The sequence below is a fragment of the Camelus bactrianus genome, chromosome 34 (assembly GCF_048773025.1).
Source record: "Camelus bactrianus isolate YW-2024 breed Bactrian camel chromosome 34, ASM4877302v1, whole genome shotgun sequence".
In the NCBI taxonomy this organism is placed as follows: Eukaryota; Metazoa; Chordata; class Mammalia; order Artiodactyla; family Camelidae; genus Camelus; species Camelus bactrianus.
The window spans coordinates 7,458,947-7,486,524 of NC_133572.1; the positions used below are offsets into that span (position 1 = coordinate 7,458,947).

Consider the following 27,578-nt stretch of genomic DNA (forward strand, 5'->3'; position numbering starts at 1 on the left):
TATATTTTGGCAGTCCAATTTACATATAATTTCTCAAAGGTGCCTGTTTCACTGTGGTTTTGAGCAGGACAGGTTAGTCCCTCTGCCTGTAATGCAATCCCTCCACTTAATCTGATTCACTGGTCAACAACCACTCTATCTTATGGACCAGTTTTCTAAGGAGTTTTCCTTGATGAACTTTCATTCCCAAAGGCCTGACCGCTGTCTTCTTTATTCAGATCTCTATCAGCAATTTAATATCACTTATCACACTGCTTTATCAATAGTACCTCCTAAGAGCCATGATGTATGTTTTATATACATTAAATCATTTAATTTTTCCACAATCACCAAGCTGAAAATTATCTTCATTTTAAAGATGAAGAAACAGGTCTAACAAGAGCAAATAATTTGCTGGTAAGAGGTGGAGGTAAAATTCAAATCTACCTCTGCATGGCTTTAAAACCCCTACTCTTACTACAACCTCAACCACAGAGGACTTTGAGATACGTGGTACAGGTACCACGTATCCTCAGCATAGAGCAGGCATTCAGCACATGTTTGCTGAATAAGTGAATAGACTCTAAAAGTCTTAGTGATTATCCCATTTGAATTTTGTAAAAAATAGCAGCTTAACGTCTTTGTTAAGATTAAAGAGTTTCAAAATGCGTTCTGTCTAAATTTCACAAAACCAGTTTCGACAGGGTAGACCTGGCTAATGCTAAATTCCACTCAGAAAGACGTTTGTCGATTTGGGACATATCTTACGTTAGGACATTAGTCAATAGTTATGAACCTTGAAGAATCTACAGGCTGTTCAGCCTACGGTCTCCAGGCCTGGGGGCGTATGGTAGATCAAGTACCCTCAGGCTGCATTTTAAAGAAGCTCTTGAAATCACTGAGAGACTAGCAGGAACTTGTCAAGGGAAACATAAGAGACATTAAACACAGACTGATGTTCAGACCACTGGTTGATTTCCACATATCCAAACTGTTTGAGAATTTCCTAACTTTAGTTTTAGCAAAACAGTATTTATTCTTATCTGATGCTTTACTGTTTCTCTGAAGATTTCTGTGTGTAAGAAAACTATTGTCTTTAAGAAATTATTAAATGTAAAAAATCCCTGGTACAAAAAAACTAGATCAACATTAATAACATTTCTTAATAAGGAAATACTGGTTTTAAGTGAATCTTACACATAAAGAAAAGCAAAAGTATTTTGGAGTAGAGACTTCTGCGGGGGAGGTAATTAGGTTTATTTATTATGTTTAATGGAGGTACTGGGGGTTGAACCAGGACCTTGTGCATGCTAGGCAGGCGCTCTACCACTGAGCTATACCCTCCCCTCATGGAAAACTACTTTAAAAATTCTCCCTTAAGAGTAATAAACAAGGTCTTAGCCATACTTACAACAATCCAGTTCATCTGATTTGTCACTGCAATCCAAATTATGATCACATTTCTTGTGTTTTCCAATGCACTGACCATTGGCACAGCGGAACTGATCAATTAAACAAAGCACTGAGAAAAAAAACACACACACATAGTTTTCTTATTTTTGTTATCATATAAAGTCAAACTCTGGCAAAAGTCAGAAAGTGCTTTCTGGGTACAAATGAAAAACAAATTAGACTTTTAGAGAAAACTTTAAAAATATTCTCTGGGGATTTCAACTGGTAGAGAGGAAAGAGAAGAAAAAGGAATCCAGCAGGAAATTTCCTATTTTGTTCTTTATATTGAATTTTATCCTTCACTATCAATTCTGTTAAGAAATCAAGAATTCTACATGCATTTCTGGACACTAAAAAATTCCAGAGAATTTGTTGGTTTCTTTTGTTTTGTTTTTTTTTACTGTGTTAAAGGTTAATGAAGGAAAGAAGAAAATATGAGATTATTTTACACTGTAATAAATAAATCCACTAATTCAGAGTTCACTGGAAACAGGAACTATTTTTACACACTGACAGTCTAATCTTTTGGCCTCATTTTTCAATTTGCAAAGCTTATTACTGTCTATAAATCTTACACAATGTTAAATAAGTTAAAACAACTTGGAACATGCTACTATGTTTAGAAATAATAAAGTCAAACGTATTTGAAAAACCTCAAATCTACCACTGACTGAGCCAAAGCAATACTCTGAATTGCACACAACTGAACGGAAAAAGGACTCTGTAACCAGGCCTAGGAATTTCAGATACCTTCACAGTTCTTCTCATCGGACTTGTCCTGGCAGTTCGCATCTCCGTTGCATCGGAGTGCACCATCAACACACTGGCCACTGGTACACTGGAACTGGGACTCTGAGCACACAGGACAATTGAGCTCATCACTGTGGTCTTCACATTCAGTAAACCCATCGCATCTCCAAGCCACAGGGATACAGTCAATTTCTCCCGTGAAACAAGTAAACTGCTGAGGAGAACACGTTGGGGGTTCTTCAAGTGAACAAGGGGGAGGGGAGTGACAAGAACACAGTAACATAGTCACACAGAGGTACAAACACACCTGAGTAAAGCTCACTGAATAATTAACATCCACAAAACACTTAATAGATGAAACTTATCTCACCCAGAAAAGAAATATAATTTTTATACTACTTCATTTAGATTTCACTAACTTGCAAAACTATAAGGCAGAGGTTTTCTCATACAGTTAAAGTAGGATTTTTACATTTGCAAGCCATTATCATCTCACACATAACCTAGGAATAAATCACTATAATCATTAACATCCAAATATTTTCAAGTTAGCTTAGAATTCATAACTTTTCTAGCCTTTGGGGTTCCCAAAGAATGGTCCATGAACCCCTTTCAAATGAAAACACGTCTTGAAGGACAAGGAGAGGAATTCTGATTTTGTATTTCATTTACCTCCACTGTAAAATCAATGTTAAATTACATACAAAAAACTTGTACATAAACATTCACTGCAGTTTTACTCTTAATAACAAACAATTGAAAACAAAATGTCCCTCAACATAAGAGTAATAAATTGTGGCTTATTTATACAATGAAACACACTATGCAGCAATAAAACGAGAAAGAAAAAAAAACTACCGATATGGTCCACCACACAGGTGAGTCTCAAAAATGTTGTATAAGCACAGAATCCAGACACAGAAAGAATACATACATCATGATTCCTTACATAAAGTTCAAGGCAAAGCTAAACCATGGGGTGGAAATCAGAATAGTGGTTATTTCTGGAAGAGAACTGGCTGCTTGGTAGGACACGGGGAACTTTTCTTAATGACAACAGTATGTCTTGATTTGGGTGCTGGTAAGACCATTGCATACATTTGTTAAAACACGCTGCCTATTCATGTAATACACATGTTAAAAACAATCACTAAATATGAATAAAAACTCACTGTTAAAGAACATTTTGTAAATGAAAGGCGGTATCCTTGATTCAGTTTTATCTATGTTATCATCACACGAAGGCAAATTTTTCTGGGATTTGCCTTACTAGAATGATAATCTAGCGCTCTGACATAGAAACACTTGTTTTTTTCAACTGTGGTAAAATATACATAGCAAAGCTTACCATTTTAAAATGTACAGTTCAGTGGCATTAAACATATTCACATTGTTGTACAATGCTTGCTCTTTTGGGGGACAGATACTTCAAGCAAAAGAATTAACTTTTACTTGTGTTTTCCAAAGCACTGACCATTGGCAGTCAATGTTCCCTTATCTGATCTCCCCAACTAAACTGTATGCTGTCAAAAATCTTCAAATCTCCTGCAGTCCAAGCAGAGTGCCTCAAAGCTGCTACTCAATACATGTTATTTATTTTAAAAAATCCTAAAGGAAACTTAGAAGAATATGCTTATAATACCATCTTAATAATTTTTATATTTTGAGTGTAAGCCCTTTTAATTTCTGTTCACAGACTTTTTTTACATAGTTCTCATCATAGTAGAAAACATTACTTTAATAATTTTTTGCCACTTGAGCCAAATTTTGGCTACATTTTTACATCAGTTGATGATCATAATGTTTAATAACTATATAAACTCATTATTTTACTTAATTTTCCTATCATTAGAAAGTCTTAAGCTTCTGCCACTGTAGAGAACAGTCTTTCTCCTTCAGTTGAATTAACTTAGAATTATCCCCAAGAGGAAGATTTCTGAATTAAGGGAATAAATATTACAATGATGTTTGATGCTGCCATACTGCTTTAACAAAGGAATGTACCGATCTGTTATGCTCCCACGAGTAACTGAACTAATTTCACTACAACATTATTACTACTCAGTGGTATCTTTAAAACGAAAAATTTTTTTGGCTAGATAAATAAGAAAAACAACAGGGAATTGCTGATAGAGTCGAACAAAAGAGTATTCTTTTCACTGGATACGTTCCCAGCAATGATGCATAAACTGACAGAATCTAGAATTCAATGGAGATATATGGGAGGTAGAATTAATTCACCTTGTTACACTTTGGGGTGGAAAAAGCTACTTTATTACTAGGAAATATAGTAGGAGTTTCCCCCAATAAGGGCACTTTTGCCTTAGTCCCAGGATTAGGTTATCACCTGTCATGAAAGATTCACTTAGAAAATCCAAAAGCCTAGTATAGTGCAGGCGAATGAAATACACGTGACCGATCAAGTTAGGAGAAAGCAATTTCACTGCCAAATCGTAGAATGCTAGACTAAGTTTTAGTACTCGTGAACTGGCATTTAGACTTGCACAAGAAAATGGTAACACATTTACCTCCACATAATAGCTCATCCTGAAGCAGAACCAAGTGCATGGGGCAGGAGCACCTTGTAGTGCCGTCTCCCTTTACAAGACAAATATGTGAACAGCCACCATTATCCTGAGCACAAGGGTGCTGTCCTGCAAGAAAGGAAAAGAAGAGAAAGAAAAAAGGAAGGGAAAAAAGAGAGAGAGAAAGAAAGAGGAAGGGAGGGAGGGAGGGAGGCATGAAGGGAGGGGAGGGATAAGGAAAAACAGCCAGTCAAAATCAATTATTTGAGTTATCAGGAAAATCCAGTGTAAAATCACCTTGGACTTTACTTCCACACAATATAATTCCTCACCCCATCCCTACACAATCTACAAGAAAATGAGGAAAACAATTCAAAACCACAAAACACTTGTATCTAACCACATACTTATACATAAAATATTTTTAAGTATTTTAAGTAAAGTAATGAGTAATGGTACAGTTCATGTTAATTTTTGTGAATATGAAAAGCTGATTATATCAGAAAGAGAAAGAAAAATACCATGAGATCGCTCATATGTGGAATCTAAACAAAACAAAACAAAACAAAACAAAACATAAATACAAAACAGAAACAGACTCATAGACATAGAATACAAACTTGTGGTTGCCAAGGGGGCGGCGGGTGGGAAGGCACACACTGGGATTTCAGTATGTAGAACAGATAAACAAGATTATGCTGTATAGCACAGGGAAATATATACAAGGTCTTATGGTAGCTCACAGAGAAAAAAATGTGACAATGAATATACATATGTTCATGTATAACTGAAAAATTGTGCTCTACACTGGAATTTGACACAACAGTGTAAAACGATTATAGCTCAATAAAAAAAAGTTAAAAGAATTTTAAAAATTAAAAATAAATTAAAAAAAAGAAAAGCTGATTATTCAAACTAAAAAAACTGCTAGGGAGAATGCTGACACCTGAATATTATTCTATGTAAAATATAAAAACTATTCTTTTTTTTTTAAAAATTATGTATTTATTTGGGAGGAGGTAATTAGATTTATTTATTTATTTTAATGGAGATACTGGAGATTTAATCCAGGACCTCGTGCATGCTAAGCACACACTCTACCACTGAGCTATATCCTCCCCGCCTAAAAAGTCTCCTAAAAATTTTTAATTCAGAAATTCTACCTTTCTGAGAGGTAAGATAATTTTTCTCAAAAAGTACATTCTAATGAAGAATCCACTGAAAGTTAGAGTTCTTAGAAGAAAAAACTTAAATTCACATGACCTTAACCTCTCAGAGACATTCCAAATTATCTGCTTGGTCAACTGCAAAAAATAACGTGCAATATTATAAGTGTTTAATTTCCCCACGTTTGGGTTAAATTAAATAAATACAGTGTCAGGCACACTTCAAAGTCCATCTCATAAGTTGCATTTAATGAAATCATTGCTTTGACTTTTCTACTTAGCTTGTGTCAAAAGCAGCTTAACAGCTGTCATCTCAGAATACCAACATCTGAAGTAGCCACCCATTTATTATCTACCTCTTTTCTCAATTACACATCAGTCCTGCTTCAGTGTGTTGATGAGATTTAGGAAGTATGCTATCACGAATGAGCACAGATGCCCCAAAACAGACATTAGTCCTCATATCAGAAGTACAACCTACAGAATGTTTCTCAACCTTTTAATTCCATGACACTTTTGATAAACAACAAACTCATTTTCTTTAATGTTACTAGAAATTTGGTAAAAAAAAAAACCCCACTTTTCCTAAATATAAAACCATATTTAAATGCTGAATTATAAAAAAAAATTCCCCCTGAAATTCTGAAAATCTCCATTCAGATTTTTCTGCAGTGAAATATTTATATATTTAACTGAATAAATAGCCACTGTATCATTACTACCTTATTTCTACTAAATGTTCAGCACGGATTGCATGTCGTAACACAGAATGACAATTCTGACTTTCTAGAAAAATTTCAAACACCTCTAACTTAACTTCTAAGCTCACAAACAGTGACAACCACTGAACAAGCTACAGTGATCTCATTCCTCTATCCTCCTTTCATACTCCATTTTGTTTCGAAAGCATTGTGCCCAGAAGTTAAGGAATTTCAACAGTTCTCTTTTTAGTCTTCCATTTAACATCTGCATTCCTGATATAATCATGATAATCAGTGATTGCTATGAGGGTACATCTGATGACAGACACATACTAACAAGAGTGAATATATATATATATATAAAAATTATATTAACTAGGCCAAGATGACCAGTCACTTTCAAAAGTTTTTAATAAGATAAAAAAAAAATAAGTCATTTATGGCCACTTTCCTCAGCTGAGAATTAAAAAATTTATCCAGGAGGGGAAAAAACAAGCATGATCTTCTCTAAGTTTATACACTAATTTTTAGTTCGTTTTGCTTTTGCGTAAGAATAAGTTTATTCCCATGATAACTATATTCATCACTATATAAATGTAATTTTTGTTTTTGTTGAAACCTTGGGGGTGTGTACATGGAACAAAAGAAATACATGCTTTATACCAATATTCTTAAAGGGTCTGAAGGAGAGAAAGAGAAGACATGACAAGCAGAGTCTATGCTGTACCTGAGGAAGTTTTCTTAAATGAGCAAGACCACTCCTTTCCCCCACTCCTCTTTTATGGAGAGAAGATATTTAATAAAAGGCTTTAAAAACATGAAAAGTTAAAAAAAAAAAAGGCAAAACTAATAAAAGTACATGAAAATCTTAAAGGTAAAGAGGTAAGAAGACACAACATACATCCTAATTTTACCTGAATTTCTTACAACAAACATGAATCTCACAATGAGCAGTACTTACTGTATTCCTGAAGATTCAGCTCCTTTACTGCATGAATGTCGCTAAGCTGAGCAATTCGAGCCTGGACTTTGGTTCTACCCTCTCGACCTGTCATGTCAATCTTTTCAATCATCTGCTGCTGCTTATCAATCCAATACAGCCAGTTTTCAAACACAGTCAGTCCCACAGGCTGCAAGATATTGGAGTCTTCTAATACTATCCGGTTGGCACCTTGGAAAGGAGAACATTGAACAGAAATGATTCATGTGGGTCAAGTCACATATTCAATAGCTATTTATTAAAAACCAGTTAAATTCCAAAACTACTGAGAAGGAAAATATGATAAGCTCTCTACCACAAAACTTAGAAATCATTCTGAGGAGAAAAGACACATACAAACCAGAAAACAGGTAACAGACTAGACATTCAAGTGCAATCAAGAGCAAGAGCCCAGGAATACTCAGTTCACAGAACTGCAGAAATGAACTTAGAGCAGTTTTCAAAATATTTTTTAAAGCACAGTCCATTTTTCAAATTTAATTTTATGAAAATCTCTAACATTTTTTTAAAACACATAAAAACAGTACTTTTCAGGATGAAGCAGTGGTAGTGGGCCAGGAGCTCTGTGTTCTTGGCCTTCCGTGCCCAAAGCATCTGTGAAGAACAACACCCTCATCTACCTGGCCACTCAGAGCACAGGACAAATGACTCATAGGTTACCTGGTTCAAGCTTTACTTCAAAATAAAACATTATTTCTACAAGTCCCATACACAGAGACATCCAGACTGTCGAGAGGCAACCTATTCTACTGCTGAACCATGAGAAAGTTCTTGCACACAGTGTGCTGAAATCTATGCCCTACTCCCCACCGTCTGTGAGTCTCCCTTATTCAGAAAGAGCAAATAAATTCATTCCTTCTCTCTTCCTCCTAATAGTCATTCAACATCTATAAAACTTTTTCATGGTTCTTTAAGTGATGGGTTCAATCAAAGAAAGACATTAACTTAATACTTTGGAAGTATCAGGAGAAGTTCCAGGAAAGAGGTAAGCACGAAGCCAAGTTTTAATAAATGGAGAAATGTGGGGAGATACTGTGGATGAGAAGGTACTGCCTAAGTCAACATTCAGACCCCCATGGGGGGTTAAACTCAAGTTTACTTATGCTGCTTCTTAAAAATCTACTAAGGTGACAGTGAAAAAATGAAGGCATAAACCCATGAGGACAAATAGGACAGAGGAGTAGAAAAGTGATATAGAACTTACAAGTTGAAAACAGACAACAGATCAAGAATTTTAAATTCCTATGAGCCTCTTTTCAAGAAGCTAGAAGAGGATACGTCCTACTATGAAAAAGGAATTAACCAAAGAAATAGAATCTGCGTAACAGTAGGTTCAGCACCAAGGAGACTGACAAGTACACTCCCTGGATAACAGTGAAAGGAAGCTGGACAAGAAAGCAAGCAAATCCAGACTGGCGCAAGATGATGAAACTCAGAAGGTATGTCTTCAATTGGAAAAAAAAAAAAAAAAGATGGATTGCTTGATGCATCTGTATACACTGAAACAATATTTACATTAGACAAGATTAATTTCAGGGAGGAAAAAAGCTACAGAAGGAAGTGTAGCTGATGGCAATATTTTCATAGCCATAAATAATGAATAATTATAAACCTAAAAATTTTGATATAACTATGCTGGGAGACTGGGAGGAGAGTTCATATGGGTATTTTAGAGATACATGGTTTAAGATGGCAAAATCATTATCTTCCATCAAAAGAAGTCTAAATGTGATGTCTACAACTGCAGAACCAAAAAGCAGCAGTTTTAACTAGGTTACTTTAAAATAACTCTAAGCTATTTTAAACCATCAGGGATGCCTCTGCGAGCAGGAACTGAGAGGAGGAAGCAGCCGAGCAGCAGGCTTGTTTCTTTGTTATATGCCTGTAGAACCATTTGATTTCTATATTTACATGTATTACTTTGATGAAAATTAAAATTAAATTTAAAACAGTGAGAGTGATTACAAAACTTCAGTTGGTGGTAGCAGAAGGATGGCTTCCGCTGGACAACAGGGGAAAATGAGAGGTAACACTGCTGCTGCAGGAAGCCAGACAGGATAAGCACCTGACCTACTTTGATGGCAATTATAAAACACTGGAACCAACAATGAGAAGACATGCATATATATTAGTCAACAAAATAAGCATATACTAAATGCAGCTCAGGATAAAAGGCTCTGTGAGAGGATGAAAATACTAAGCAGAAAGAGATTCCATGACTAAAGGGTATGATTATCTGTGAAAATATAAGGAAGGGGGGAAAAAAAACCCTGCTAACATTATACTAACCTTTTCCAGAAAATTGAAGAAAGGGAAGCATTTCTTTTTATGAGGCCAATGTAACCTTGATGGCAAAACTCCAACAAGCATATTATAAGAAAGGAAAATTATGGGGTAAAATCTTTCTCATGAACACAGATGTAAACATCTTAAACAAAACATTAGCAAATCAAATCCAGCAATATATAAAAAGGATAATGTATCATGCCAAGTTTGATTCATTCTAGCAAACTAGGAACAGAAGAGAACTCCCTTAATCTGATTTTTAAAAGTTATCTACAGAAAAATCTTAGCAAACATAAAACCTAATTGTAAAGTATTGAATGCTTTCCCCCAAATCATGAAAAATGAAAACAAAATGAAACAAAAAAATCTAAGGATTCTATTATTCTATTCAATATTATACTAGGAGTCCCAGTTAGTGTAATAAGGCAACAAGGAAAAAGGACTAGAAAAGAAGAAATAGTACTTCCCTTATTTGTAGACAAATGATTCTGTAACACAGAAAATCCTAGTTTAGCAAGGTCCTTGGGAACAAGCTCAGTATACCAGACTGAAGGAAGAAAGGAAACAATATTCCAGCCACATCCAAAAGTAAATTAAAAATTTAGAATACTCTTTACCACTAGCATTCAAAACCATCAAATACCAAGGAATGACTCCAACAAAAAACAGGCAAGGCTTCTACACAGAAAACTATAAAACACTGAGGTAAACTAAAGTTCTAAATAAATGGAGGGATGTACTACGTTTACGGCTTAGAAGACTAATATTATAAAGATAACACTTCTCCCTAAACTGATCTATAAATTCAAAGCAAACCCAGTCAGAATTCTAGCAGGTTTTTTCTTTCTGGTGGAAACTCAGAGGCTGATTCTAAAATGTATATGGAAATGCAGTGTTAACAACAGCCAAGGTAATCTTGAAGAACTACTAAAGACATACACCACAAGATAACTTTGTTATGAAGTTTTAATAATTAAGACAATATAGTATCATGTAAGACAAAGCGACCAAGGGAACATTAGAGTCCAGAAACAACTCATACAAATACAATCACTTCATTTATAACAAAGGTGAAAGTAGAGAACAGTGGGGAAAGGATGTTCTTCTAAAAAGAAATGGTGTTGAGTCAAACAATGATGTGGAAAGAAAAATTTTAACTTCGCTTCACACCATACACAAAACTAAATTCCAAATGAATTACAGATCTAAAATGAGAACAGTTAAAAAGAAAAATTTTAGGAAAAATCACAAGAAAATATCTTTGTGACTATGCAGTAGGCAAAGATTATAAACATAAAAGGCACTAATCATAAAGGAAATAATAAACTGTATTGCTTTAAAAATAACTTCTTTTTCATCTAAAGACACCACTGGGAGAGTGAAAAGGTAAATCACAAAATCACAAAAGAAGATTAATGTAATATATATCTTTTCCTATAAAGTATAAAAATATACTAAAAATGATTAGAAAAGACATATAAATGTAAGGATACACCACAGTCATGAATGAAAAGACTGACTTCTTTAAATATAACAATTCTCCTCCAATATGCATGTAACTTGATGATGGATTAGTATCTTGAATAAAGAATTCTAGAAATCAGTTAATAGAAAAATGGGCAAAACTATGAACAGCAATTCAAAGCAACATGAATAATGAATACATTAACCTCAATATAAAATAGAGAAATGCAAATTTTATTAATAATGAGATACACCTTTAAAATTATTGGACTGGTAAAAATTCAGAAGTCTAATAATACCAAGTAATATACTTCTGTAGGGATTTTAAACTGATATAATCACTCTGGAGAGCAATCTGAAATAATTATTCAAGTTGAACATGTACATACCACGTTACATAGCAATACCACTATGAGGTTTAGGCCACAAAGAAATATTCAAATATGAACATAAGAATATTCACCATAGCACTGATTTTTTAGGGGTTTTATTTTTTTTTAGGGTTATTTTTTAATTTTGATGGAGGTACTGGGGACTGAACCCAGGATCTTGGGCATGCTAAGCACGCACTCTACCACTGAGCCATACCCACCCCCTCCACAGCACTGATTTTATGGCAAAAAAAAAAAAAAAAAAAAAAAAAAAAAACGGGAAATAGCAGTTTAGATAGCAGAAAAGAGAAACTATAGAATGATCATACAATGAAATACTATTCAGCATTGAAAATAACTTGACACAGATTTGTGGATCAACAGGGATCATCTCAAAACCATGATATATCTGAAAAAAAGCAAGTGACATAATACATAAGACTATATTAAATTTAAAAAGTGGAAAAAAAAGCTTATATATGTGTGAGTATACATGGAAAAAAAATATATACACACATACAGCAAAATATGCATGGAAAAATAAACATCAGAAGTTACCTGTGGGGAAAGAAGGAAGAAAACAGAATTGGGGAGGGATACACAAGGGCTTCAAAATTCTCCTTAATGTTTTTTATTTTTCCAAGAGAGAAAAGGAGAAAAGGAGGTTCAAAAGCCAATATGGCCATATACTAAGATTTGACAAAGTTGGATGGCAGAAATTCTATACTTTCTGTGTCGGAATCATTTCATAATGAAGGGTGGGGGAAAAAAGCATGCATAGAAAAAAAAGGGAAGTTAATTCATTAAAGCATTAATAATGATAAGGCTTTTTAAAAAATTATTTTTATGGGGGGAGGTAATTAGGTTTACTTATTTATTTTTTAATGGAAGTACTGGGGATTGAACCCAGGACCTCATGCATGCTAAGCAGGCACTCTACCACTGAGCTATACCCTCCCCTTTAATGGCAGTGTTTTGATTTGCTTCTTTTTTTATATTCTAAACTGTCTTTAATGAACATGTAACCTTTTATAACAAAAAATAAACATCATAAATGAAGAGAAAAAGAGAAAAGGAAAGGGGGAAAACCCACCTTCAACATTAGTAAGAGTTAAAACATTGATTTAAATAACTATTATATAAATAAGAGGGGATATAAAAGATACAGTTGATTAGATAAGGGAAATAATATATTATGTCAAGGATGTGCATACACATAAGTGTGTGTATGACCATTCACAACCAGAGAAGACACAATGGAAGGGAGGCATTTGAAACTGAAAACAGATTTTTTTTAGTTTTTAAAAAAGTTACAAATGCATTCAAACATATAAAAATTAAAATGATACAGAAATAAATACTCTTAACATACCAATAAGTTAAACTTCTAGACCTTTCTCAAGATACATTTGTTTGCATATCTCTCAAGGAATATAAAAACATACATATCCTTATGTTTCTTAACAGTACACATACATTTTTGGAGGCAATTTGCCAGTAAATAAAGTATAAAGTATGTGTGTATGTGTGTGTATATATAACACAGTTTTAACTTTTAAACAAAACTAAATCTTAATAAGCAACTTAATTAAAAAAAATCATCCTTCTATGTCAGTACACAAAGATCTACCTCATTTTTTGGAATGACTGTAATATTCCATATACTTGATATGCTAAAATGTATTTCTCTGTGATAGGCTATTACAAATAATGCTCAGAAAATACCCTTGTATAACTGGGTCAGTATTTCTACAAGACAGTTGTAGAAATCTGAAAGGGAAAATTTATGGGCAAATTGCCCTCCAAAGAGGTCTCACCAATTTCCACTTCCACAAAACTACATGAGAGCATGCCAGTTTCTACCATGCCGGCCAATGTTGGGTATAATCAACTTCATATTTAATGACTCTGATAGATATAAATAGTGTATTATTTTAATTTCATTTCCCTGATCACTAGTGAGGCCACACAGAGTATTTGGACTTCAAAAATTAGAGGTAGAGGAATTAACTATGATTGGAAACAGAGGACTGCAAGGAAATGAGAAAATAAAAGTGCATCTGAAGACCAACAAATTATTTAATTTGGTTAAAACACACCAGGAATGTTAAGATCAGTTGAGTTTGATGATGAGTTTGTGAAAGGCAAATGAGCAACTTCAGTGTTCAACTAGACTTTTTTCCTTCAGGTTCTGAGACTACCTTGAATTTTTTTCTTTTTCAGTACAGTAGTGATATGATTACAAACCATGCCTCAGAAAACTAAGCTAAAAACTGTGTAAACTTTCAATGGGGGAGGGTAGGAATCAGCAGGAAGGAGACTAATCATGGGCTAGAATTCAGGCCAGAGATAATAAGAACGCAACATAGAGCAGAAATATCAGACAAGGAGAAGTGATGTATTAGAAATACATTATTTACAATGAGGGGGAGGGTTAGCCCAGTGATAAAGTGCATGACTAGATAATGCATGAAGTCCTGGGTTCAATCCCCAGTACTTCCCTTAAAAAAATAAGAAAACCTAATTACCCGCCCCCCAAAACCAAAAAACAACAACAGAAAGAAATATACTATTTACAGAGCCCATATCAATAAAACTGGCAAGTTATTAGATAAGAGACGGAGTAATCGTGTTGATGGTTCAAGGAAAGTACTTCCTGGACAACTGGATATTGACTACTTTTAGTGAATAGAACTGTAAAGAAATGTGTACAAAAATAATACAATAGAAGTAAAATACAAATGCTATTTATGAGTCATCTCAGTAACTCAAATCAAAATAAAGAAACACATTTCCTGAGTACCTGAGAGATCACTGCTTTCAATCCGCCGGAGATCTGAATCAGCCCAAAAGAGTTTTCCCAATCTGCTATCAAGGGCTAAAGCAACTGGTTTACTCAAGCCACTGAAAAAGAGGACCTCCCGTTCCGTTCCATCTAAAGCAGCTCGTTCAATTTTGGGAGACCTTTCCTGAAGATTGGTAAAATACATATACCTGAAGAGAAAGGAGGAATCAGTAAGTTTACCAAAGTAAGAAACCACACAAAATGAGAATATTCTTGTTGACTAAGACAAAGGGATGTGGAATCATATTTTCAAGTCTTAGTTCTAATGTTTTAGAATATATTATTTAAAAGGCCATGGAATACATTTATTAATTTCAGTAACAGTAACAAAGGGTATACAGAAGTTCTTAGAGAGTTAACTTTCATGGATTAATAAAACAAAGTGTTAGACACAGGCATACTTACACTTGGAATTATTATTGGAATAATACAAAACAAAAAATAAAATAAAATAGGAATAATCAGAGAAACCTAGACACAAAATTTTAAATTTCTTCTCTAATGAGTCTATTTTATAACTGAAAATAAGTCACACATGAATCATTTCTTATATTTAACTTCTGGAGCTCATCTCTTTCCTTAACTCTTGAAGTAAGCTACTTTCCCTGCTGAATTCCTTATCATTAATTCAGACACAAGTAAGTACTATTTATTAAACACAAAGAAGACACTGTATCTTGTCATTAAGGAACCTAAAGTCTAGTAGAAAATATAAGACTGAAAAACAATTAAGTATAAGGTAAACTGGAAAGGATGAGTACAACTAGAGATGCACAGAGTGGTGGGTATCTGAGAGAGGGAAAGTTACACCCGGGGAGTGGAGGAGACCAATGAAAGCTTCATGGTGGACATTGCAGGTCAAACAGTCTTGAAGGTATGGGTAGAAATTAGAACTAAAGCAGTAGTGACTAAGGAAGGAAATTCTAGGCAGTAAAATCTAAGAAAGCAAGAATATCAGAAAACGCAGGGGCAGGTGAATGGAGAATGTCACGTTTTTCAGTGGAGCACAGGACACTTAAAGGTAAGCAAGTAATGGGCTGAAAAGGAAAGCTGCTGAGGTTTCAGATACTAAGACATCTGAATGCCACTCTAGTAACATACCCTTTCTCTGGGTTTACCACGATGGCTCGAGGTCTGTCTTGCTCGCCTTTTAGCACCACTCCAATTGATCTCCCATCTAATCTTGTTACATTAATGACATTGGTGGCCTCACAAGTCCAATAGATGTAGCGGCTATAAATATCAATGCTGAGGTCATAGGGCTGTATTTCTAGGTTCTGATTTGGAACTGAGCTCACAACCACAGTAAAGCCCTAGGGAAAGAAAAAGAAACACACAGAAAATTAGACTCCAAGCCAGACAGCCCAGAGGAGATCACTCACAATACTTACACTTACGTGGTAACACACCTGAGAAGGAACTCTGAAGTCTCAAGGATACTTCTTACTGAAATCTTTTTTTAATGGGTAATGTGCTTCTTTACTAACAGGTATTTCAAATGTTCCCTTTGGTTATTTGGACATGAAGCAGAAGAGAGAGCTGGGGCCGTATCAGTTGCTCTAAGAACCTGATAGTGCATTGATTACAGATGAGAGCGAGAAGGTAACAGCTGTCTCCTGTAAACTAGGCACAACTGTAGCTAGAACCACACTCTAGAAATACCTGAAAACAGCAGTACTCAACCAGGGGCACTGGTCAATGTTTGGAGGCATTTTGATTGCCACACCTATGAGTGGCTTCCAGTGGGTAGAGGCCAGGAATGCTGTTTAACATCCTACAATGTATGCGTCAGACCTCCACAACAAAGAATTATCCAGCCAAAAATGTCAAGAGTGCAGAAGTTGAGAGATTCTGCTCTAGAGACAATGGCAATTAGGGCTACAAACCACATCCATCAATCAATTCTTTCTCTAAATCTCAAATCCACCAAGAAAGAATTTTTTTTTAAACAAAGCCAAGCAAAAAGAGAACCTCTGTTCGTCTGTTTTATTTGAGTAACTTTTATTTTATTTACTCAGCATCTCTGAGATAACACTTCTTACTGAAGCTATCTCAAATGACCTTGCTCTGACCTTGGATGTATAATAACAGCTATAATTTCTGTTAACTAGTTATCAACTATGTAAGTCCTGGCATACATAGTATAAAGTCCATCTTTATGTCATATCGCTATAACTGTATCTCTAAATAATCCCTCAGCCACTCCCTAAATACATTATCTCCTTGGTGTTTTTCTGTCAGATAAAACATACAAAAAATTAGTAATCTAATCTTCCTAAATGTTAACACATTCAAAATCCAACTTAACATTATTATTAAAGGGAAGATGACAATTATTTATAGGAATCCTGGTCTAAAATTGCTTGGACACAGAAAGAAAGCAAAGAAGTATGAACAGTGGTATGTAAACCATGACTAGAATGTAAACACAGATACGCTGATAATATTTTCATTCCCATCCTGCAGTCAACCAAATAATATTTACCAAAACCAAAACAAAAAAAAAATTGGATTAATAACATATCTTAGATGTTTTTCATTTTACTGAGGTTATGTTGTATTTTCCTATCCTCTGAGCCTCTTAAATGACAGTTAACTAGGAACAGAACTATTATTTACGGAGTGCCCTCTATTTAACAGGTAATGGGCTAAGTGCTTTAAATTCCTTTCGGCTAGAAGAGAATCTTAGTGAGGGAGAGAGCTGAGATCAGAACAAAGGTCTACTTGATTTCAAAGCTTCCAACACTCCATGTAAATGGAGTCATTAAATAAATATATATATATACACACACATATATATAAATGGATATGAGTGGGAGTAACAAAGTTATTCTGATATATGAGCATAAATTATTTTAACACAAACTTCATTCCAATAGCATTACCAAACAATTGTTTACTCAAAGATCCTTAGGGAAAAAAAAGCTGCTAGATCCAGAATTTTGGTTTTACACACACACACACGTAAGCAGAATCAAGACTTAGTAACACAGGATGGTTGGTTAGCCCAGTTACTAGGCAGAAGAAATGGATTTTGAAATGAACTCTGAACTACCTGGCTGCCATCTTCTTGTGCTTTTCGGATCATGTTTTGTCGTGAGTCAATCCAATAGAGCTGCTTGTCCAGTGGGTCATAGTCAATGGCCCGGACATTCCGCAGGCTGTGGATAGGAAGGATGATGTCAGGGCTCTGCTGTTCATCAATCACCATGCGGTTGATGGCGCTCTTTTGGCTGAAGAGCAGGAAAGTAGTCGGAGCTTAAAGAAAGAAAATGGCAAATATGAAACACAGTTACCCTAAGCCCTGTATCATTAAAAGATATGATCAGCCCGTTGCCTCTATCTCATACAAAACAGACTTATACGTTGAAGAGGTAACACTAATCAGCACCCTGGTTACCAAACCATTTATGAATTTACCCAATGACACAGCCACCTAAGCCTGTTTTTCTATCTCATCCACGGTGGTAGCATGGGAGACTTGACTTCAATGAAGCATTTGATGAAGATATGCAAAATTCTCCTGTCTGCCAGGAAAACAATCCTAACTATAACCTATTCTTGTGGATGGAAGGATGCCTGGGTCTCTACAGGTCAAAGCAGGACCTTCAAGATTGGTTTTAGTCTCAGCTATCACACTATTTAGTCACTTAATCTTAACTAAGGCCCTCAACCTTTCTGAGTAAAAATCTGCTCAACTCTAAAATAAGGGTATAGCCATGTTTTCCTGTTCAATGAGTTGCTGTAAGAATTACAACACATGTGAAAATACCTCAAAAATTGTAAGGCATTATGTCAATTACACTTCAAAAAAAAATTACAAGGCATTATATGTCAAGTAAAAATAACTATTGCTTATTATTACCAGTAGCAGCAGTAATAAACTTGGTATTAGTAGGAATCAAACCCTCATGAGTTGCAGACATAGGTACTCTTTTGCATTGTGGGAACGTGACAGTTGCAAGCAGAGGGAGCCAGTAAAAACCACACCCTAAGTTGATGCCCTAAATTTATGAAATGGGGAAATGCAACAGAGGTAACATTTTCCTTTCCCAGGAACTAGGCCTCTGATTACTATGCAGTCATCTTTAACATAAGAAAACATCTAGAAAAGAAGAGCATCTTGACAATGCTACCAAAAACTTCAAAGTCTAATAGCATTTTTAAAATCTTCATTACAATATATATAAAAATTCCATAATTATAGTCTATTCTCTTGGTTATCAGTTGTCACCTAAATCCAGTAGAATTTTGTCCTTCTCAGGGATATAAACAGCCATGACAGAACTCCTTGCTTTATTTCCCCCCAAGCCCCATACTTCATAGTGCCATTATTTGTGGTTTCCGTTGACTTTACTTTCATACCCAAATATGTATTCACTTAAATCCCAAAGAAACTCATTGGTTCTCACAAAGCAACTTGGTATTAACAACACTGAAATTCTGCTTTAAGTCCTTCACTGGCTGAAAGTCCACACCTATCTTGGAAGATTCAGAAAGTAATGATCCCACTGGAACTCTCCATTATCTAGAATCCATAACATAACATTCAGCAATTTTAGTAGAACCTATGCCTTAATAAGTAAGAACAAATGTCATAACAGAGTACTTAACAAGTCTCCCATCTATCTTTTAAAAGAAATATTTTGGGGCAGTATTATTTTTTTGTAAATCTAGAAAAAAAGAAGAAAAGCTCTGAATTGTAAGTTGCCAATAAAACGAGCACCACTTACTCTAAGACACACAATGAAACTTAGGAGGCCCACAGTTTTAGCAGCCAACTTTTCCTGCCTGAGAAAAAATTAATAAAATACATATTTGTTCCCAGTACGTTTTACTGGGTACTTTTTTTTTCTTTTTCTGAGTCAAGTTTTAACCTTTAATAAGAGTCCACGATTAGGTATTCTAGAAATGTAGATTAACACAAAGCCACATACGGCTTCAAATAAATGCTTGATTCAAAAAGTCTATGGATGACATTAACAACTACAATTGGCTAAATATTCCTAAGCGGAGGCTGATATTTTAACTTCACAAGTCATCCAGTGCTTAAAGTGACAAAGAATATGCAGTTTTGTAAGCCTGAATCTATCCTAATTTATGTAACCTCTAACTATCAGTGAAACAATGTTTTAAAAACTGTCCTATTGGGTTGTCTCAGCCTTGTGTTCCCAAAGTGAAGACAGCCACAAGCAGAAGTTGGAAGATTAGGTGTAAGCAGAGGAGCTTTTCAGTTCTCTTCTGAAGACACAAGTGTTCACTCAAAGCTTAAAGGAAGGTACTGCTCTTGGGTAAGAACAGCATAAATGACAAGGCCAAGCCCATCACATTCGACTGTGCCATCTGGGCATTTGCCAAAGGCATCAAATAGGGACTGACGTCCAGGCCGCACTTCGTTAGCCAAGTCAAGCACAGGTGTGCAACTGCATCGATAACAGAGGAAACATCTTTTGCCAATTTGCACAAAGGTGTCACAGAGGCCAAGCACTTCAGTACTGAACAAGGGATTACACAATTTGGCCTCCTGTTTCCTCTCTGGCTTAATCCCTTTATTCACTCTGTTCCAGGGGCACCGGCCTCCTAGGTGTCCCTCTAACAGACCAGACATCCTAGGGCCTCTGCACCTGCTACTCCTTTTTGCATGACAGGTCTTCTCCCAGATATCCAACGTAGCATAGCTCTTCTCCTCACTTCCTTCACTTCCTGACACAATGCCACTTTCACAGTCGGGACTCCTCTGATGGCCCTATTTAACAATGCAATCCTCCTCCCAATCCCTTCTTGCTCTTAATATTTCTCCATAACACTCATCTCCATCTAACTCATGATATAGTTTACTTATTTGGTTCATTATCTGTCCTACTGAAATGTAAGCTCCATGAGGGCAGGGATTAATGTCTATTTTATTCAGTGCTACATTCTCCCCCACTGGCTCAAATAATCCCCAGTATGCAGTAAGTGATGAGTAAATATTCATTGGAAGAATAAACGAAGAAACAAATGAAGAAACAAGCCTTAGATGATAACTAAAGAGAGCCCTGTAGCTATGATTTTGAAAGAAAATGAAATTGCTTCAGAGAATTAGGAAAGAAAAGAAGCAAACATTTATTTAGGACCTCCAACATGTCACACAGCATACTAGATGTCATCTAATCACCCAAATTATCATCTCCATTTTAAAGGTGAGCAAGCTCAGAAAGGTTAAGCAATTTTTCCCAGGTCACAAAGCTGCTAAACGGAAGAGCATATGTATTTTTCCAAACCCTATCCTGCTGCTTCTTTCTTTTATTTAACAATGATTCCTTGAATGACTACCATTTACCAAACACCATTCTACATACCTGAGATGTGTCAGTGAAAAAACAGGGAAAAATTGCTGCTTCAGAGTTTATATTCCAGTAGACAGACAATAACCAATAAACGTTAATAAAAAGGCTATAGTAAAAGTGTATCAAAGAGTGATTAAGTGTCATGGGAAAAAGAAAAATGCAGGTGAGAGGCACTGGCAATGCCACACAGGGTGGAAGGATGACTTGCAATTTTAAATAGGGCAGACCAGGTCTCACTGTGAAGGTCACAATTAAGCAAAGACTTGGATGTGAAGTAAATCCATGCAAATATTTGCAAGAAGAACATTCCAAGTAAAGGAAATAAGCAGTACAACAGCCCTGAGGGAGAAGTAATTGGCATATTTGAAAGCAGCAATAAAAGGCTAGTATGGCTGTCACAGAGAGAGCAAGAAAGAGAACAGTAAAAGCTGAGGTTAGAGAAGCAAATGTTGGGGGGGGGGTGAAGTGTAGGGTACAGATGTGCAGAAACTAAAGGCCGTTGTAAGAGCTAGTTTTGCCCTGTGTGAAATGGGAGCCATTGTAAATTTCTGAGCAGAGAAAGAAAAAACTCTGATTTAGTTTTTGAAACACAGGTCAAGGAGTAAATTACACAATGTCAGAAAACTTTTTGAGGGCAAGCACTTTGTGTCAAACTTCTCGTAATCTGCCTTGGAATCTAGTACATCTCTGCACAGATATTAACTAGCACTCATTACAAAAAGAGCACATACCAGGTAGCCTCCTGAAACATTGCTGATCATCTTAGAAAGGGAGCCGAAGACAGACATTAGGGACACTCAGCACTGATTTCTCTTGGTCATCACTCACCAACTAGCACGCCCTGGTAAAAGCAGCCCAAACGATACGGACCTCACACGGTCTTCCCACAGTCTCCTGCCTCCACCCTCCATCGCTTATTACTCCCATTTTCTCCTTCCAAAGCTATGTTCTTGAAAAAGACGTCTACATAGTACATATACCACCTCCCTTTCCTTTTCTCTTGATGATCTACTCCAATCTTTCACCATTACTTCCTTGAAATTACTTTTTTTCAGGGTTAATAATAACCAACTCATCCAAATATCCAGTGGACACTCTTTTAGGCCTCATGTTGCTCAACCTCTCAGCAGCATTCAGCACCGTCCTCATCTCCTGTCTTCTGTGCCACCGTCCTCCCCTGGTTCTCTGCCACTTTAGTGTCCACTGCGAGATTTCCCTTCTCAACCAGAGTTTCTGAGGTTACCAGACCCCTTCTTTTCTCCACACCAAGAGTTGACAAACTATGGCCCGCAAGGTAAATCTGGCCTGATGCCTGTTTTTTAGAATACTGCTTCAGAATTGAGCCACATTTTAAAAATGTATCATCTATGGCTGCTCTTACACTGCAGTGGACAGAGTTAAATAGGTATGAGAAAGACTACAGGATTCACAAGGCCTAAATACTTACTCTCTGACCCTTTAAAGAAAAAGTTTGCTGACCCTGGGTCTACACTTTCTCCCTAAGTAATCTTACCCATTTTAAGTAAGGCTGGCAATTCTAAAATTTCTATCTCCAACCTCATCTCTTTTCTGAGCTCTGGATTCTTCTATCCAACTATCTATTTAATATTTCTATTTCAGTGCCCCGTAAGAAAATCAATATAAACCTGCTTAAAATTATTTTTTCATTCTTTTTAGTCTTTTACTTAAAAAGACTAAGAAAATTAGGAAACCTCCTCATCTACTATCTAGTTAACTGCTCAAACCACAAACCCAGGAATCATCCTTGCTTCCTCTTTCTTCCTCACACACAACCCATCAACAAGTTCTCTTGGTTCTAGCTTCACAATACACCCTGCACATATCAGCATCTCCCCATCACCACAGCCACCACTCCAGTTCAAGTCTCCGTGCAATATCACCATAGTCTAACTGACTTTCCTGCTACCACGTATGTTCCTCCTCAAAATTATTCTCCACAGCAATCAAATCATGTTCTATCCTATTCAATTTTCAAAGTAACCCTACTATGTAGTTACTATCATTATTGTACAAATGAGAAAAATTAAGGCCTAAAAAATTTCTGTGGCTTGCTTTAATAAAACACAAAACTAATGTGTGACAGAGACTCCAAGTCATTAAACTATAAACTAATGTTCTTTCTTTTTTAGAACTGAAGTCTTGTGTCTCAACAGACTAAATCCTTTCCTATGTGACTTCTTATACTTTCAGGCACAGAATAATTCCCGTAGTTCATTATATCCCAATATCCTCTAGCAGTTTTGTTACCTTCAAACTTAGTGAACCATACACTACTTCTCTCCCCCAAATCTACTGTTTCTAATTCTCTATTTATCATATCAACCAATTTGCTCTCGTTTATCCACCAAGACAGGGGTCTTCGTGTACACTTGAGTCATAAACCAGGATTCCCTAAGCCAACAATATTTTGTTACACACTGTGTTTTATTGTTCTTAGCACTGTGTGTGTGTGTGTGTGTGTGTGTGTGTGTGTTTAATATGTACTATTTGATAACATTTAAAAATCAGGAGATATTACAGACAAAATAAATATAAAAAAATAAAATAAAAATCTGGATTCATGACTAGGTAAGAAGATCTAGTCACATCAGCTAGAATTAAGTAGCAACTACTCACTAAGTTCAGAGCATATCCTTCTCTCCAGTGCCCTGCCCCATCTATTTACTGTTGTTTCATATTGGGCTAAATTTACCATATGCATTTTCTGCCTGGCCTCTAATACACTTAAATTTTTCATCTTTGGCCTATTCTATGAACTTCAAACGACAAGGAGATTGTATTTTGTAGATTCTCTTTGTTGTACTGTTTGTCCTGTTCTTCCCTTTCTCTATGATAATAAGTATAAATTACGTACAGCACACATGCACATGCATGCTCTCTCTCAAAGAAGCTATGCAAATTTTGCAAGACATATTTAACGTCTAAGGATAAAAGACTTACTTTCTCTATAATATCAAATTTTCAATAACATCAACTACTTATCACCAGACACATAAAAGCAACAAAAACTTTCATTTTTCTACCTTTAGTCTTTACCTTTTATTGAACAAATGATCAACTCTGGACTTCTACAACTTTTCACTCTAGAAAGAGCATGGAATACAGTGTTTTCAAAACCCTGCTTTCTCCTCTAGGTTTAGTTTGCTTTGGGGGGAAATGCAGCTTACCACTACAAGTCCTGTTGTCAGCATTAAGGGAGTAGTGGGCAGGACATCCACAAACAAAACCTCCAACTGGCACCGCCAAGCAGAGGTGGGAGCAGTGCCCATTGCTGGAAGCACACTCGTTCCACCCTGCCTGCCGAGAGGAGTGAAACACGAGGATGTCCATCACGTAGTCCAGATGGCCCTGAATGATGGTGCGGTTTTGGCCACTGGTTTTGTTGGCACGCTCAATGCTGCGTCGGCTCCAGTCCGTCCAGTAGATGTAATCTTGGTACTGAGTTAAGCCAAAAGGATGAGGCAAGTCATCTGCTATAACTTCACGGTTGAGTCCTATTTTCGGAAAGGCAGTAGACAGGGGAGAAGCAGAGGGACGAAATATGTGAGAATGTAAGTGTCTTCTTGTCAAAAAAAAAAAAAAGGAGAAGAAGTAACATAAAACATTACTTTTATAAGCAATTTAAAATAGAAAATTCATTTAAAAGCAATTCTAAAACTAGACCAGTCCTCTGAAATCAATCCATCTGTAGTCTGACCCCATGCCTCAAATTTATATTCTTGCTACAGATCACTGAGTTTGTTGAAACACCTGTAAGTGGTCTATTTTGATTGTGGTCTTATTTTCCCTCCATAAAGGCCTATAGTACAACTCTTTCTCTTCCATAAAAAGATGGAAATGCATACACTGCATTTTACTGGTGCAAAAAGTCACTTCAGGAATATCCAGGGAGCTATAAATTCCATTACAAGCCCAACAGTAATGAAATTTCCACATATCAGAGAGATATGAATCCAAGTACTCGGCCCACTATTAATAATAATAATAAGCAGGATATAATGCCAGATAGAGGAAGAGTCTAGACATTCATATGAAGTTTTATTAACAGCACCTAACCAGTGGCAAACAGCAGCTGCTGATTTTTGCACAGAAAGAATTATATACTATTTGTCTGAATAAAAAAGAGTACAGCTTACCAAGCATATTTGAAGATTCTATTAAGTTAGTGTCCAGGTCTGTCCAATAAAGCCTCCTTTTAGCATAATCAATAGTTAGGCCATTTGCTCGCCCCACATTTGGAACTAAGGTAGTACGTTCACTTCCATCCATGGCAGCTCTGTCTATCTTAGGTTTTCCACCCCATTCAGTCCAATACATAAATCTAAATTCAAAACAATGGATATTTAACATTTTCACTTTTGATTATTTAGAAGAAAGGGTCATATTCATGCATAGTAACTAAATAAATTAAAGTAAAATGTACATTAAATCAAGGAAGTTGGTAAAATAAAATCAGAGTTAAGATTTTTTCAATTACATTGGCAGCCTCAACTCAGTATTTTTTTCTAATATCTTAAAAAGGAAGTGAGTCAGCTTTCCTTAGTCTTTCCAATGAATCTGTTCCATCCAAAACCTAGGACTTGGAAACAAACCAATGATTTCCTTACTGCAGCACTTGTATTTATAAAACTAATATTCAAGAAGACAGCAAAGGATTAAGCTCTGGTCTCAGAACCTGATTCACTTCAGAACAACATATATGTATTTCTGAATACAAGTAATTCGAGTTTTTTAATTTTTAAACTTACTTTTCAATTTGTGTAATCAATGCTTCCCCAAAACCAAGTTGCAGTACTATATCAAAGGTAAAAATTATTAGCCTTTAATTGAAGTTAAAATGCAAAGCTTGAAAATGTATTTGGTATACCATCCAATGTAATATACTATTATTTGTAGGAGCAAAGAACCCCCCCTTAATGTGTCAGCTGGGCAGTGAACACTACTAGTACAATCCCTGTGTAATTTTAGAACATTCCTGTTTTTATTTCACTCGTTTGAGTTTTTTTACCTTAACCTTAGAGCAGTCCTACCTACAGAATAGGCTTTTTACAGATGAGGAGGCCAAAGCACTAAAAGAAATGTGAATGATCTGTCGCGTGTCTTCAACCAGCCATATGGCAGAGCTAGAATTAGAACCTAATCCTCACCCAAACGCCCTTTCAACTGAACTAGGACGGTGCTAGTTTCAAGACACTCTGAATACTGGAACCAGGGAAGTTCTCCACATGCCAGGTCTCATCAGATACCCAAGGGAGACACTCACTCCTCAGCCTGTCAGCTGATGGTTGACTTGGTAGCAAGGTATAAACACACTTTTCTGAAAATTAAAGTCGTCTCGGGCTTTGTCTATGTTTGTACTTATCAGGTGACAGGCACATGCACACCCCAAGAGCCAAAGAGAAACAACTGTGGGAGAAATTTCACAGTTGCCAGCAGCCACATAAACTAGAGTCCTTAGTTCCAACTACTAAATTTATCTGTCTAGTAACCAACGCTGAGAGTAAAGATCACCATAATCCAATCACAACATGTCAGCACAGAGAAGCTGCCTTTGGTATAGCCTTCTAACTACACGGCTAACTAGCTAATGATGGAGCTGACTGATTTCAGGGAAACTATTCATTATGGGTATGGTAAATATCCTTATATGTTCACATTGTTAACGTCTGCTTTTTAAAGTGGAGTTGTTCTTCAAATTGCAGATTTCTTAGCTGTTAGCTTTTTAAAACTTGCTAAACCATGTACAAAGGATCATCTACCTTTGAAAAACATGTCATGTTGGAAATAGTTTATCAAAAAGTTTACTATTTAATATCAAAGTTTCTTCAAGCTTATAATAATCAAACAGTCCATTTTGAATTAATAAATATTTTAAAGTGCAATTATTTCTGCAACATTATTTCAGGGGGGTTACTTTAATAGGCTTGGAATCTGGTATAACCTGTGAGAGGGGGCAAGCAATACAGACTTGATGACACTTTTAAAAAGGCTATTTACTTAGCATGTAAATACGATCACTAATATTTAATTATTAATCTATTTCACTGATCTTCACCCAATGTTAATAACAACACAAGTAAAAGTTGGCTAATAATTATTAATTCTAAATCAGCAAAATCTCAACTAATAATTTTAAGATGAAGCTAATCTACAGTTTATTTGTCAGATTCCTGATAAGCATTATTTAAGACATCAAGAATATAACTCATAACTAGGCCATGCACAATGTAGCTGCAAAGAATGCATACATAAAGCTGTTTACCCTTCAGCGGGGTCCAACGCAAGAGCTCTGGGGCTGTCGAGGTCTTTCCACACCAAAACTTGTCGGTGCTGCCCATCCAACTTTGACACCTCAATTCGATTTGTTCCTGTGTCTGCCCAGTACAAGTTCTTCCCAAGCCAGTCTACTGCCATGCCTTCCGGATAATCTAAGCCAAATTCTACCACGTGTTCCAGTGCACTGCCATTCATAAAGGCTCTGCTGATGGTCTGCAAAAATAAGATGAACAACAAAGTCACAGGGCTTCAGTACAAAACACTATCCAGAAATAATGTGTGGTTAAGTTTTTGTTGGATGGAAGGATGCAGAAGAGTCAGAGGCATAGTTTCTTAATACAATTCACATATTTTATGAGCACAGAAAAAAACTGATGTCAATTTCTAATAAACGTAACTGTGACCTCAAGTTT

General features: G+C 35.9%; 1 protein-coding gene across 3 annotated transcripts in view; it reads right to left on the bottom strand.

The window, feature by feature from the left end:
- The window catches only part of LRP6 (LDL receptor related protein 6), a 126,059-nt gene that overhangs the window by 14,055 nt on the left and 84,426 nt on the right, over positions 1-27,578 (bottom strand). For all 3 annotated transcript variants that reach the window (XM_074357947.1, XM_074357946.1, XM_074357948.1), the window contains 10 exons: positions 27,152-27,378; positions 25,026-25,210; positions 24,057-24,383; positions 17,595-17,797; positions 15,641-15,852; positions 14,498-14,688; positions 7,535-7,744; positions 4,710-4,835; positions 2,182-2,418; positions 1,391-1,501 (listed from right to left, as the gene is read on the bottom strand). In XM_074357947.1, coding sequence (XP_074214048.1) covers positions 1,391-1,501; positions 2,182-2,418; positions 4,710-4,835; positions 7,535-7,744; positions 14,498-14,688; positions 15,641-15,852; positions 17,595-17,797; positions 24,057-24,383; positions 25,026-25,210; positions 27,152-27,378 — 2,029 coding nt within the window. The remainder of the gene's footprint in view (positions 1-1,390; positions 1,502-2,181; positions 2,419-4,709; positions 4,836-7,534; positions 7,745-14,497; positions 14,689-15,640; positions 15,853-17,594; positions 17,798-24,056; positions 24,384-25,025; positions 25,211-27,151; positions 27,379-27,578) is intronic.